Below are 15,501 nucleotides of genomic sequence, written 5' to 3'. Positions count from 1 at the left end.
CGGGCCTGCCGCGGGTGGTGGCAGAGCTGGGCTGGGCCGGGCCCGGGCGGCTCTGTGGGGAGCCCGGTGTGCGGCAGAGGCTGGAGGTGGCTGCTCTTCCCCGGCTCTTTCAGCTAGTGACTTGTCGGCGTGGCGAGAGGCGGCTGCCCCGGCTTGCGGTGGTGCCGCCGGTGCCTGCCGTAATAGCACCTGGATGGAAACGTTTTTGCTTTATTCCGAGATAAGGGTGAGCTATACGGCCAGCCATGCCAGCTCTTGAAGAGGTTAAGGTGAAGCCAGCTCTTCAGGGGCTTCCTTGTTGCTCCCGAAATGGTTGTCTTGGAGGGTCCTCCCGGCTTCGGAAGGGGCTTCTCTGGTTGTGTGTCACGTAGTGGCACTGCCTGCTTTATGCTGGGCTTCACGGTTTTCAGAAGAAAAAGCTGAAGGTGTCCCCAGGTACTCTCATAAATAAACTGCAAGTTTTTATCCCTATGGTTAGGGACAGGTTCTGCTGGTGTTTGTTACAGAAAATGAAGTTGTGACTGCTCCATGTCTTACTGGCGTAGAAGAGCTGATAGTATTTCAAGGTACTGTGAGACCTTTGGGGAAAGGCATTAGCAGCCTCCTCATGCCGGACTTAATTGTACTGAGGTTGTGACTCCATGAGCAGCTCAGCCAGCCTAGTGACTGCCTGTCACTGAAATTGGATGGTCCTGCTGCCTTCTCGTCTGTGTTTTCCTCCTCTGCTTCCACCTGCAAGCTCCAATCTGCTTGCTTGTCTCACTGCAAGAGAAGATAGAAAAAGGGGAGAAAGAGGAAAGCAGCCTGTTCCTGTGGTGTTCAGTCCTCAATTGCTGACATCTGTACCCTGCTTGCATCAGTTAGAACCCTTTTGTTTAAAATGTGACCTTTAGAAATCCCTACTTTTGCTGCTTTGCTTGTCCTGTCATACTCTAAGTCATTTGTGCTTTTGACTGTAAAGCGATTGATTTGTCCTGAGGTGTTTTATAGAAGACTTGGACCTTAAGAGGAGGGAATCTGGTCAAAGTGCTAGTGCATCATCAGGTTGTATAAGGACTTGTGAAAATGGCATTGCCAGTGTGGACAAGACCGTGAGAAAGAAAGATTAGCGTGATGGTGAAGCAGTGTGAATAGTAAAACATTTATATTGCAAACTTTGTAAAAGGAATCTTCTTCTGAAAAGAATGCTTTGTTAGATAACTAGTTAGTCTTGTCTTTCCAAGACTACAATGATAAACTAAGTTTTAGACATTATCTGGCACTTCGATTATGGATAATTCAATGCCCAAAACTGCTGCTTTCTAATGTTTCAGCAAACTTTTTTTTTTTTTAAGGCTGGTTTGTCTGAAAATAATGTGTCAGTGATGCTGATGCTTCATGTAGCAGCTTGTTGTCAGTTTGTATGTTGTTCTGGGAATAGGTGAAGTTGTACCTGTGTTGTGTGTGTACAAAGAGTGTTGTACCTGTGGTCAGGTATGGTGCTGTTAAGAACCCTCTTTCTGTCATGATAGCCCTTTTTGTAAGGTGCAATTTTAGACTGAATCAAAGCAGAAGTGTGTGAAAAAGTTACTTCACCGAAGTTTGTTGTTGGTTAAGTTCACAGTTATGGGGTGGGAGAAGCTACCTCTATCTAGGAGGCAGTAGTTCCTGTGGGTAAAATTCTAAAATTAACTATGTACTGTATCTCTCTGTGTGTATCTGTAAATAAGGTTATTTCTACAAGGGATTCTGTCTTTAATTTTTTTTTGCAACTTTAAAATCTGCTCTACCCTTGTGTAATAGGATTCTAATCTAGCCATAGATATCTATATTCGTTCTTAAATGATTCAGCATTTCTGCAACTTTATTTTCCAGAACACTTGCTTACAGTGAAAGCTGTTCTAGTCCTTTCTTCAGGAAGTGTGTTATAAATGGGTCATTAACTTTGCCAAGATGTGGTTTGCTTTTTTTTTTTTTTTTTTTTTTTTTTTTGTTGTTGTTGGTTGGTTGTTTTTTTTTTTTCACATGGGGATTTAGTAGTCTGCTGTTCTGTCAGGGTTGTGGGTAGTTCTTATCTGGATCGGGAAGTAAAAGTAGAAGAAAAATGCCTTAAACTAATTGAATGTGTTCAGAGATGACAAAATTAGAGAAGGTAGTTAGGATGCACACTTGGTATGAAATTTGTGAGAAGGAAATGAAAGCTTAGACAAAAATGGAGCACTATTCACTATTCATACCTGGGTTTATGATTGATTGGTTTTGGTGCATTCAGAATGCTTACTGCAGACAAATGAGATAATTTTGAGAGCCTGTAAACCAGCGTAGGTCAGTTATTTGAGTAAAGGAGCTGCAGGTTGAGGACAAAACAAACAGCAGTTGGAATGTTGCAGGGGCAAGTACATTGTATCTGGTACACTGATAGCTTAGAATAAAATTTCTTTTCATGATGGGAGAAAGCATGTTGGAAAGCTAAAGCACAAATTACTCATCTTTCAAAAGAAACTTGTGTTAGTTCGGAAGAGTCTGTGTAGGATGTCTGTGTAAAATACAACCATGAGAAGCATGAAGTGTGACATCTTGGGAGTGTTGTGTGCTATGCAGTGTTAGAATTGGTGAAACTGAAATGAAATGAAGGCTGGATGAGCTGGTAGGCTGCTCAGCTGGAAGAAACTGCTGAATTTTGAGGCACTGGAAGTTGGGGGTAGAGGTGGAGTATCTTGCGATAGTGTCATGCCAAAGGGACTTGGACATAAGTGAATATATTAATAAACACTGAAGAAATAGGTGTAGTTTTTGTTGTATGTGCATCTACTGTTCCGAAAATTCTTACAGTTCTTTCACTCGGCAGTAATCACAAAGTGTGTGCTGAATTTGCTCATTTGTATTTTAGGCTTCTGTTTCTATTACTTTCATTTTTTTGGGAAAAAGGTCCAGCTATTTTAATAGACAGCAGTAGTCATCAGCTTAACCTGAAATTCTGTTCTCTGGGAAGAGAGAACAGAATAATCAGACCTCTTTATTCCTATGTTTATAAACACCAGGTTTTAAACAGTTCCCAAAATCTTCTGACTTTATATTAATATATACCACTGCTGTGAGATCAAGTCTGCATTAGCCTGATGATGCCAGTCCTCAAGGTTGCAACTCGGTTCTGGTGATCTTTAAAAGCTGTGGGTCATAACTACATGCAACTGCTATTGCTGAACCCTATACAAGCTCTTTAATTGACATTTCTTCCAAAGTTGTAGCAGGGAAAGATAATGGATACATCTTATTTAAGATAACTTTCGGTTCCTGAAAGAATTGGTATTTTCTTAGGCTTATTCTGGAATTCTAGAGAAGGAACAAGGACACTTAAGTTAACGTATGTTTTAAAATAGGTCTGTTTGTGAACATGTTGGTCCACCTGCCTTAGAGTAGCTTAAATTTTTTTGCATGTGCACAATCCATTTAGTGGAAGAGTTCACTAAAAAAAATAAAGTGAAATATTTACAGGCCTGCGATCATTCAGACTGATTTTTATGGAGCTGCTTATCATTAGCAAAAATGAAAAATTTAGCTACATCTTTATGAAATGGGCAGGGACAGTTTGTGGTGAAGAATTCTGTAGAGGTATTAGTCAGTGGGGTGTTTTTTAAATTCTTTTTTAGGTCTCTAATGATATGAGTCTAAATGGGTGAATTATTTTTTCTTTTTTACTAACAATTTGATTCCTCTAACTGGTAAACTGTCTATGTTTCTTCTTACAGAGCTAAAATCATTAGTATTTGATGACTGCAGGAAAGAGGAAGAATGGAAGGTACAGTTTTGTTATAATTTTTGTAGCAATGTTAGAATCACTTGTTCAAGTAATCTGTATCACTGAGTATACAACAAATAAGTATCACTTAGTGGCTAGCACTTTAACTTAAAATTGTTTTCTATCCAAGTAATGGATTTCAGTTCTGTGAACTCAGATGTCTGTCATACATAATGAAAAATCTAAGAGCTAGTATAGGAAGAACAAATGGTTAGTTGATTATTTTTTAAGTTTTGAAAAAATTTAGAAACTGTTTCTGTTTCTCTTCACTTTTCTTTTGAAAGACTTGTGCTTCATTAATTCAAAAAAAATCATACTGCCATGCAATACATGTGGAGCAGGATTCAGCAGTACGATTGATAGGTATTAGAGCTGCTTTAGCTGCAAAACAGTTTTAGAATAAGTACCAATATATTTAAGCAGGCCATGGGGTAAATTAGCAGAAATTCAAAAGACTGATGTCGAAGTTTTAAAATACTTACTAGTAGGTGTAGTGGGCACAAGCTACTTATTTAAGATGGAGCTCATCTTTTGAAATCCTATTTGTAGGGAGCTGCCTTCTGATGCTATTTGAGATTAATATCCCACTGCAAGGTTGCTGTATGCAGGTGGTGATAAGATGTAGAGTAATAAAATAGATTTCAGCTTCAAATTTCCATGGCAAGTTGTTAAGGCAATAACATGGGTTTACTATAGCTGATTAATTAATCTAAATACTTGTGTTTTTTAAATATATTTAGATAATTCTTTTAGATGATTACACCACTAAATTACTGTCACTGTGCTGCAAAATGACTGATTTACTGGCAGAGGGTATCACAGGTAAGCATAATTCTTTTTAATATACAGATGGCAATATGCTGATAAAAAAAAAGGAAGGAGTAAAATTGATGGTACCCTTGCAAGAAACTGTCTTAATTTTGTTGATGAAGTAGCTATGGGATATTAGACTAGCAGACTTTCTGGCTTGTACAGTAATTACCCACCTGTGATTTTTTTGTGGTTTGTTTTTTTTTTTAAATGAAAAATCAAATGTTTCTCTGCCTAGAAGCTAAAACCCTTTTTAAAAGTCTTTTTGCTAAAGATCACTGTAGTTTTGGGTTTTTTTGTGTTTCAGTTTTGTACTTTTAAAATTTTTTTTTTTTTTGTTTGTTTGGGGTTTTTATTTTGTGGGGTTTTTGGGGGGGGGGGCGGGTAAAGGGTGTGCATGTTTGTTTGCTAATGTCCAGGATGAGGTAAATGAGAAAATTACCTGTTGCAGAATGATTTTAAGGATATTATCTGTCAGTTGAAGTTAAGGGAAAACAAGAGCTCAGTAAAGAATTAAGCTAATGTTAGCAAAATGTGCAAGAATAGGCAAATTACTTTCTGCATTTTTTCCTAATGTTTTCTGTCAATCAGTAGTACCAGCTGCTTTGAATTCATTTATGCTCATGAACAGCAGAGTTAGGATACAAGGCCAGAGAAACTTAAGTACTGAAGACAAAATGAGAACAGGAGACAGTAATAGACAAACTGAGAGGTGTTTGCAAGCAAATGGATGTGATAGAGGCAAGAATTTAAATTTGGGTTTGATGTGCAGATATATTTTAGTCTCCACTCAAAACAAGAGACCTTTCTGTAATTAAAAAGAAAAAGACCATAAAAACTTGAAAACTAAATTATAGCAATAGTTAATTTAACTAGAATAAACCCATAAGCAACATTAACAGTAATTAGATTGTCACTTTTCCAAACAATTTGGGAGTAGTTTCTAGTGGAGTGGAATTTCTCATCTGCTGGAATGTGTTTCCTGTTCCTTGATGTTGGCCACTGTCAAAAGTGAGTAATAGATTGATTGTGATAAATCTCAGTTATGCAGTATGTCGATTTAGCTAAGACTTTGTTTTTCTACATGTATTTTAAAAAAGTATTTTCTCTCTAGTAAATTTCATGGGCTCTTTTTCCCTACAACTTAAAGGATGTTTTTCCTATCATAAAACACTTTTCAAAGTTGCTTTTTATGATTGACCTTTCTGTAATGTTTATTAGTGTATCATCCTGCCAGACTTTTTTGCTGCCTGTTTTTGAAATTGAAATGAATACACAATGTAAATGATCTCATTTTAATTAGCTTTAGGTTTAGATTTTTAGAAACACTTTTGTAAGAGAGCATTATTTAGACTTAGTTATTTTTCCATAAATAGTGAGACTCTTCTTACTCCAACTATTCAGTATAACATCATTCTTCTGGAAGTATAATAGCAAAGCTCTATACATTTCACTTTTTGGAGTGTATTTTTAATCATAAGAAATACTACTTATCCTTTGTGAGAAGCTTTCAGTGAGCATGTATCCTGTTAGTCAATAAGAAACCTTTTATTTTGAGTGAGTAAACTACTGAAAAGAACCTGTCTTTCCACATCCAGATGTCTGATGTTACTTATCTTCCTTGTTCCTCCCCCACAAAATTACCGAGCAACATGAATCTCTCGGCATTCTTAAGCTAGTGTGCTGCAACACTATATAGTAATGACTTTATTAAGCAGAAACCCGAGAACTGAGTGAAGCTTATTTGCTGAAAATGTCTATTTTGTGCCTGCAATTATATTGAAACAGAGTAATTGCACAGGAAATAGGAAAACAAAGGACAGAAGAGGCTCTAGTCCAAAATGATGCCCTGCATAGTTTCTTTCCCCCTCTCCTTTGATGTGCTGGAAAAAGAATGATCTTGCCGGCAGTTCTCTTGCAACATAGTTCATACTGGGCCCCACAGTTTGAGCATGCTTGCATTGGCATACCTTCCTGTGTGAGGGCAAAACTCTACTTGGGTAGAATAGCCAGGAAAAATTTAGTCCTACAAATTTAGTTGGCACTAGACTGAGAGTTGAAGAAGGCTTGTGGTAACTTGTTGTATTGAAAATAATAAATAAAAAATCAAGGTGCTCTTTGCGGAAGATAGGTCCTTGCCACTAATTTTATGTACAACTTGATTGCTGTCATTTTATTTTTATCACCTCTATTCTATAATATGTATGGTGCTTTCATCACAAATGCGTAAAGCTCTTAATTATAAAAATGTATTATTTCTTCATTTATAGTGGTGGAGAATGTATATAAAAACCGTGAGCCTGTCCCACACATGAAAGCAATATATTTCATAACACCCACCAAAAAGGTTAGTATTTTAAAGAAAGTGTAGCAAGATCTTTCACATTGAAAAAGCAATCTTATTTTAAAGTATTTATTAATGTGTACAACTATACAGTACTTCTGCATTTTGTGTGATGCTCCTGTGTGATGCTTAATTTTCCATAATGAAAAGACAATGCAGTGTCACCATAGAGTATGTTGCAAATGTGTACCTTTTGATCAATGGAGGCACTGTTTCATTGCTTAGATATTAGTAACCTCACTGAAAGAGATGTTGTATCAAATAATGATGCAATACATTGAACAATAGAATTCAAAGTAATGTCTCTTATTAGAGATTACTGTTAATTCCTAAAAATTCTTGAGAGAGTAAATGTTAGCGTTGTTATAGGTGGAAAATGATGCAAGTATCCTGCTTTGTGTGCTTCCTAAAGTGATCTTGGTGTGTGACTGACCGTCTGTAATTATTTATTATTCTTGGTCTGGAATTGAAAATCTTCTACTTAAGTGTTTTTTTTTTTATATGTTGATTTGCAGTATTACTAAGTGGGACTGGGTAATTAACAGGGCAGGAGGAAAGCTGGGAGAAGCTTTGTCTGGTATGTGAGGAAAGGTGAAATGCTGCAATGATTTTTTTTTTTCTTATTTTCCTACCCCCATAAGTCTGTAGATGGACTTATTGATGACTTCATCACTAAATCATCCAGCAGATACAAAGCAGCATATGTGTATTTCACTGACTGTAAGTAAGCTTTTGTGTTGTAGTTTGATAACTTTATATAGGTAAATAAGTAAGCTTCTCAGCTTTCTTCCCTATAGTTTAGTACATGAAAATTTGGGGTTCTGTTTCTTGAGAGAAGACTTGAGGCTCAAGTCATTAACCACATATGGGTTGCCAGGACGTGGTCCGTGCCATGTGGCAATAGTAATTTCTTTCACAATTACCAGACAATGTTGATCATTCCCCACCTCAGCTTTTAATTTAGGTAATATAGTTGGTGGGGTTTTTTTTGTTTTGTTTTGCTGGTTTTTTTTTTGAAAGTATTCCAGTCTTCTCCTATGTTGGAGAGTGTGGAGGAAGACAATTCAAGTAAAACTATGTATCTCATATAAACAGAATAGTACTCAAAAATATAAATGTGTGAGAATTTGCTGCAAGAACAATGTTCTGTAATTGGTTATTTTAGGTAGTTCCTTCAGACTTGTGAGCCAGCTTTTTCCCATTACCTGAAAGAAGGTGCCTGCTTAGCCCTTGTATGCATGATATAAATTGCAAAGCAGAGATAATTAGTGCAAATGGGGTTCATGTGACTGCATGTTCCTCTGCAGTCAGTCAGTGTGACTAGAGTGGCATGTAAAGAAGGGAAAACAAAAAGCCCCAATGTGCTGCTGAAGGCAGAGGTTGAGTCATGGCTGTCTCTGTGGATGGTGTGTATCTGCTACCATATGTTCTAAAAGCAGTTACCAAATTACTAATGGAAACTTTGTTTCTTGTTTCTTTTTATGCTGATGCAGCAATTACTGTTCTGGAAGAATACTGCTGTCTTGCTGTATGTTCCTTTGTTGCAAGTGTGCAAGCTTTCAGTTTGAACGCTTGCCAAAACTTTTCATGTTGAGAGGAGTTGGAGAAGTAGCACTGTTGCTTCCAAGTCTGTGTAGTATTTGTGTCATCCAAATATTCCTTAAATTCAGTTTCTAGACTGGGATCCAATGTAGTCTGTAAGTGTAGTAGAACACATTTGAGATGGATAATTTCATATTTCTCTGTCTTTTGCTGTTTGATATGTACCCATTATTTCTCCCTTTAGCCTTTTTGTAGCTTGGGAAATGTTTTCTGTCTCCTATATGAGAAGAAATAGCAGAAACTTTTGCTTTGATAAAATCAATATCCTTCACTGCTGCAGACTGCTAATGAGTGTTGTACAACTTTGCTTGCCAAAAGCTAGTAAAAAAATGACCAGTGATGCTTTTTGAGAAAGATCGCAAACACAAAATAGTGATTATACATTCTCTTTCACTTCAGGAAGATTTGGCAACTTTTTTGTATGTTACTGTTAATTGGTTCTTAATTCAGAACTGTCTGATTGTTCTGAATACTGTAAGCTTGTAAGTGAGTTAACAACTGGAATATGCACAAATGATTTATACTTAGAATCTTTTTTTTTTCCCCTAGTTTGTCCTGACAACCTTTTCAATAAAATTAAGTCTTCCTGTGCAAAATCAATAAGGAGATGCAAGGAGATCAACATTTCCTTCTTCCCATATGAGTCTCAGGTAAGTTTCATTCTTCATCTCAACAGCAGACAATAGTCTGGAGCACTATTTTCAAGTGTTGTTGGCCTGCTAGAAAACAATTAAATAGAATGTAGCTTTTTTTTTTTAATTGAAAAACTGTATGTGAGACCTATTGATGTTTTGGCATGTTTCCAGTGTTTGCCTATATTTTTCAGATGAAAAATGCTCCTTGTACTCAAAGCTTTACTGTTTGCACTTGACCTTTTTGTGAGACTTGGAGTCAGTTGCAGTAGAGGGGTTAGTGAAGGAATCTATTCTTTAAGAGAAGGAAAGCATTCTGGCTTGTCTTCAGTAAGCAGTAAAGTTTGTCACTACTTATACTGAGGTGTTATTTTGATAGACTAGGTAGGTTGGTGTGTAGGAATAAGTAGAACTAACTACTTCGTGAAAATTGGGAAAAGAGAGCAAATGGATGAAGAGAATTGGAGTGGAACAAAACCAAAGCCTCACAAAGAAAAAAAAGAGAAACAAAAACCAGAGCAACTTGGCAAACTTTTTATTGAGAGGAAAATGTGGAAACCATGTTTTCTCAAAAATCTGAGACGACCAATGGAAAACAATGAGCAGTTTCCATGTGAAACCACACAGTGGGTATTATGTTGAGAAATAATTTGTTGCTCATGCACTTCATCAGATACAGAAGGCTGAAATGCACTCTGATACTCACTAATACAGTGAAGCCCCTAAACCCTGTCTGCTACTGGGAGTTGTAGAACTAACCGTGAACGTTTCCCACAAGTCTTTCCTGTTGTCTTCAAACCTTATGAGCATATCAAGGGTCAGAACTCTTACATATACCAAATGGTGGGTGAGTATAGGAGAGGCTGCTGCTATCTGTGTCTTATTGTGATGCAGTTTTAGTTTGAAGTCACACTCCTTTTTATAATAAAGTTTTTTTATTATTTAGATTGAGAAGCCATCCGAGAGTAAGTAATGTGGTGGTTTGTTTGTTTTCCACTAGTGTTGATGTTCCCAAGCTTTGTTTCAAACTGTTTTTGGGAGTAATGCTAAAGCTGCTTTTAAGAAAATGTTTTGTAGCTTCCTCTACCAAAAAAGGCATGTGAAAATTTTGTTGTCCTCGTTCTCTGGAGGACTTACAATGAAAGTAGAAATTGGGACTACTTTTCTAAAGTTGAAAATAAGTAGCACTTAGTCTCTTCTCATTTTTAGTTTAGCGTTCTCAGTATTTTGGGTTGTGAGAACATTTTGAATCCTTACAAAAGGAACAGAGAATGTTAACTGGTTTTCCTAATTTAAAATCCCTGGGCCTGCTTTCTGGGGTGATAAGAGTAAATAATCAGACTGAGCTCTGGGCAAAGTCCAAGTGATTATCTACTCAAATGAAACAAACATCTTTATCTGGATGGATGTTGTTCTTTGGCTCTGTAGTTAGAGTCCATTTGAAGGTGGAGAAAATCCATTTACTGACAATGGGATTGTTTCCATGTTTGCATTCCATTTACTGAACTGTTGAAAGTTTTTTCTTCTGTGTGGTACTAAACATCTTTTATCAAGGTTTAATGCATTTAAAGAATTTCAGTTCTTGGAGGTAAAGTCTTCCTATAATAAACAGATACAATATGTAAAATTCTATTTTAAACAAATTTAATTTAATACCTTCTATGATCTTTCTGATACTGCATTGTATGGCTCTGTATGAGACACTGGATGGTATTTAGTTCTGCCTGTCTTGGATCCCTCCATCTGTACAGACAGTAAGCAATTTGAAAAATATAGTAATTTATATAGGGGAGGAGAACAATAGAGGAAAAGAGTGTGTGAACAAGAAGCAGATGAGCTCAACAGGGCAGAGAAAAAGGACTGAAGTATGGGTTTGTTTGTTTGTTTTTTTGTTTAAGTATATTATGTATGACTTTTTATTACAGCAGATATTTTAGAAAGATAGATAAAATTTAAGCCTTTTTTTTTTCTTGCTTGTGCTTTACATAGGTATTTACTCTCAATGTCCCTGATGCGTTCTACCGCTGTTACAGTCCAACTCTGGAAAAGACAAAGGATAAAGATGCTGTAATGCAAGTAATGGCTGAACAAATTGTTACCTTATGTGCCACGCTAGATGAGAATCCAGGAGTACGATATAAAAGGTGGGGCAAAAATAGTGTTGTATTGTGTAGTTGCTTTCACTTCTAGGACTTCCCACATTGTTTTGTAATAGCTTGAGGCTGCAGCATAGTTTCTTTTATTGTGGATTAATTATTTTTAATCCACAACTCTGAAATATGGAATTATAGGAATTTGGGAAGTGTAGGCAGAGCAGTGAATTATTTCTCTGTGTGTGTTCATATAACAGTACTTACTATACCCTGTTCTGTCATGAACTGCTTGTTTCACATTTGGTCCGTAGGATGACGTTCTAATATGCTGCATTCTGATATATCACATGCATAATCCTGCAACAGAACTGTGCCTGTTGGTAGTTTTGCAACTCCGCTTGGCATCAAGGAATTCATAAATTGCTGAGGCAGATGGGATCAGGATTTCTTTGTAGTAGAGGTATTGAGGAGAATACCTCTTCTGAGCTTTGATAGAGTACAGAAGTCAAACTAGGCATCTGAAATGATGGTCAGGAAATACGTTCTGTGGTGTAATGTGAAGTGGTGCCTTATTCTCTGCAAAGGTAACAAATAATTGCTTGACTGTTTTCTTTTCTCTTTTCTTTCTCGTTTCCTACCTCTGAGACAGATGTTTAGGTGCTGGGCCATATGCCAGCTAATGTCAGTCTTTTGGCTGAAGCTGTTTCTACTGTGTGAAATACCTGAAGCATTCAAAGATTGGAATCATAATGTAAGAGTGAAAATATATTGGAAATACTTAGAATGGAGTTCAGAAACTGCTCGTGAAACCAGAGGATCAATCTAGGGAGTTCTTTCTGTTTTAAAGGTAGCATTTTAGTGTTTTGATGAAGAAATTTAAGTTATTTTTGCATGCTTCCTTTTTTCCCAGCGGACCATCTGATAAAGCCAGCAAACTTGCACAGCTTGTTGAAAAAAGTCTTGAAAACTACTACAAAACTGATGAGAAAAGCCAAATAAAGGTAGAAAGTGAGCTAAAATGTTTGCTTCTTTTTTGTAAGTCTGGGAAAAAGAAATAATCTTTGGAATGTGGTTTGATAATACGTTCTACAAACCCAGATTTTATTTATTAATAAAGGCAACTAGTTGCCATTTAGGTTTTTTTTGTGTGTGAAAGCAACTTAGAGGTAGTAACTGATACAGTAAATCTGTATGTAAGCAAATATAATTTGTGTGATCAAACTAATTGCACTTGAAAAATTGGCCCCATGACCCTAAAATGAAACTTTCAGTTGAATGTTTGGAAATTATTTTTCCTGTATTGCAGCACAGTATAGATAACCTGCTCTGAAATACAAACAGCACACTTAATTCTGAAAAGCGAGTGGGAAGACTTTTTTGTGTGTGTTTTTCTTTACATTTTTTTTATTCATTAGGTGAGGTTACTGAATGCATTGCAATGGGCTAAGAGCATTGCCTTAAAATTAGTATTTAAAACCACTGTGTTTTGGTTATCGTTTAAATGTTTGTTTCTATATATGTTCATAAACACTTGGACCATACTTTTTAGTTTTTTCAGTTATTTCTCCAAAAACGTCTGCAGTACTGTAACTTACTGTAAATAGATTTAACATGCATTAACGTTGTACTGTATGTCTTAACTTTACCTTTATTTGATGGCTTTCTAGGCTAAAACCCACTCCCAACTAATAATAATTGATCGTGGCTTTGACCCAGTGTCAACTGTACTTCATGAACTCACCTTCCAGGCAATGGCATATGATCTGCTACCAATTGAAAATGATACTTACAAGCAAGTACTTTTAAAAAAAAAAAAATCTAAACACTTTATTTTTCATTACAAAATCTATGGAACTGTTTAGCTGAATTGCCCCATGGCAATGTTAGCTGCTTATATTACGTAAGGTTTGCTTCACTTATTAGTCTTTCCTTTTGGATTTGTAACTTCCTCTTTTTGTTAGCTTCCTCACTTGGTGGAGATTAGGTAGGATCTAATCGGCATTTTTGCTAAGTTTTGAGTCTAACAAATGGCACTTTTTTAAAAACGAAAAACTTTGTACTAGACATGAAGCAAAACCCTTGGTAGTGCATGTTCAGATTCTCTACCTTTTCTTTCATACTTTCAACCTTCTTGGCTAACAAGGCAAACAAGACCAGTAATCAAATACTGAGAAAAAGCGTAGTTATTTCTCAGGAATGCTCACTTCTATAGCTCTAGTTATTTAATTTGCATGGTTGATAAAATTTACATGTTTCTATCCTAAATGCACATTTAGGTAAGCCATGTTCAGTTTATAAGCATTATTTTATCAGTATTTGGAATAGTGTGACATTTGCATAAGGTATGTACTTTGCTGTCAGATTGTTCTGACGCCAAAGATTTTGGTAAGACTTTGCTTACTGAGGGTCCGCTACAGTGAGACCTAATGGCCTCATTGTTTAGTTAAGCAAACAGGAATGTGTATCGTCTGTCAGAAACACTGAGTGAGTGTTTTCATAGAAAATATAGAATTCTATGAATCTGAAATTTACTGGGTATGAAAATGTAGCAGTGTGTGTTTTCTAGGTAGTTGTGATCCGACTTTCACAATTAATCTTGTAATTGTTTTATACTGCTTTCTGGCCATATACACTGTGTGAGTTTTTGTAAATGTGAAACTTGTATAGTATGATTGCTGTCTTTATGCATTTATTTTTGTTTGTAGAAAAGTAATAGCTTGTCTGTAATCCTGTGAAGCATGTTTCTTGTATAGGTGAAGTAATTTGTCCGACTTAGTCTATTTAGCTGGTGAATGGCACTTCATTTTTCTTCAGAGTTACGAAGTGTCTTACAGTACATACAGAAAGCTGCACTTCGCAGTCTCAGTGTGTGTTGCTTTGCACACAGTTTGCATTTGAAGCCAAAGGGAAGTTGACATTGGAAGCTGAAAAGAAATTGAGGTGCATGTATGATTGAAACTCTAGTTACTGTTGTTTTAAAAAAATGTCTAGAAGCTATTGCCCCAAAGAATCATTCTAAAATTAATCTGCTGGTTCTATGTTCAATGATGTAAACTGTAAAATCCTTATGTAAATTATATTGTGTTGGGCAATAGCTTGGCTTGTAAGTTAAAACCTGTGTACATTATTGCTGTTGCCATGTATGTTGATTAAACAATAACAAGAGTCTAATGAGTTATGAGAATTGGGGTGGTGGGGGAGGGTAGGAAACAAACCAAACAACTGTCTGAATTTTCTCTTGGAAGATACAAAACAGAAGGACCTGCTGGGAAGGAACGGGAGGCAATTCTGGAGGAAGATGATGAGCTCTGGGTGAAGATTCGGCACAAGCATATTGCAGATGTGATAGAGTATGTGAATAAATAACAAAAACTACTTACATATTTAAGTTATAAAAGTTTCTTTGAGAGGGAATGTATTTGAGCTGTTAAGCAGGAATACAGGCAGTAGTGAAGATGGTTTGCAATATAGACTGCATCCTGTTAAATAATCAATGCCAGGAAGAAAACATACTTTCAAAAATACAGTACATACAGAGGTATGCCATTTTACTAATGTTAATTACAGTTCTTGAGGAAAATGGAAATAAAATTATTTCCTGGGAAGTATCTTTAAATCTTTTAAATCTCAAGGGATTGTTTTGCATAAAGTACTAGCAAGTTGTTGCATCATTATGCAGATATTGTAACCAGAATGTTTGTTTGCTTTGTCAAAAACCACTCTCTTCTCTGAAGGAGACCTGTATTTGAAGCTTTTACTTTAATTCAGAAGTTCTTGTTGCACAGTTCTTTTAAGATCTTAAGTAAAGATCTTAAGAAAAGATTTAAGAACTGTGGTGCTGTTGCATTTGATTACTTTCCTTTATTTTTTTTTTCTTAGGGAAATACCAAAACTTTTGAAAGAAGTTTCATCAAAAAGAAAAGCAACAGAAGGAAAAGTAAGTTGTTTAATTTAAGGTATTGTTGTTTTTTTTTCTGGTAATTTAATTATTTTCAGCTGATCAGATCTGTGTAATTCATGGACCTGTTACAGAAATTGAGGCTTATCTCAATGGCAATTTGGGGGGGGGGTAAGGGGGGTCAGGAAGGCTGCAACAGGAAGGGCAATAAAGATGCCAAATATTGGGGGAAAAATTTTCAACTTGTATCATTTCTTCACAGTTATCGATATCTGCTCTGGCCCAGTTAATGAAAAAGATGCCGCACTATCGTAAAGAGATTAGTAGGGTAAGGGGTCTTTTGT

General features: G+C 36.3%; 1 protein-coding gene across 4 annotated transcripts in view; it reads left to right on the top strand.

Moving 5' to 3' along the window:
* The first annotated feature begins 91 nt into the window (after positions 1-91).
* Positions 92-15,501, top strand: part of STXBP3 (syntaxin binding protein 3) — a 39,599-nt gene continuing 24,189 nt past the window's right edge. For 2 of the 4 annotated variants that reach the window (XR_774103.1, XM_010563430.1), the window contains exons 1-12: positions 92-435; positions 3,729-3,778; positions 4,519-4,600; positions 6,859-6,935; positions 7,574-7,652; positions 9,084-9,184; positions 11,156-11,310; positions 12,170-12,260; positions 12,927-13,051; positions 14,505-14,609; positions 15,139-15,196; positions 15,420-15,485. Coding sequence is in view for 3 of the 4 variants with exons in the window: in XM_010563430.1 (XP_010561732.1) it covers positions 4,570-4,600; positions 6,859-6,935; positions 7,574-7,652; positions 9,084-9,184; positions 11,156-11,310; positions 12,170-12,260; positions 12,927-13,051; positions 14,505-14,609; positions 15,139-15,196; positions 15,420-15,485 (888 nt within the window). In the remaining variant the exon portion in view is untranslated. Of the gene's footprint in view, positions 436-3,728; positions 3,779-4,518; positions 4,601-5,528; positions 5,600-6,858; positions 6,936-7,573; positions 7,653-8,297; positions 8,339-9,083; positions 9,185-11,155; positions 11,311-12,169; positions 12,261-12,926; positions 13,052-14,504; positions 14,610-15,138; positions 15,197-15,419; positions 15,486-15,501 lie in introns of those variants that run through there. The other 2 variants (XM_010563431.1, XM_010563432.1) reach the window with 2 other exon arrangements.

This window comes from Haliaeetus leucocephalus, unplaced genomic scaffold (genome assembly GCF_000737465.1).
Source record: "Haliaeetus leucocephalus isolate CR32 unplaced genomic scaffold, Haliaeetus_leucocephalus-4.0 Scaffold166, whole genome shotgun sequence".
Classification (NCBI taxonomy): domain Eukaryota; kingdom Metazoa; phylum Chordata; class Aves; order Accipitriformes; family Accipitridae; genus Haliaeetus; species Haliaeetus leucocephalus.
Note: the sequence above shows the minus strand (reverse complement) of the source record. Positions and strands in the feature narration are given on the sequence as shown.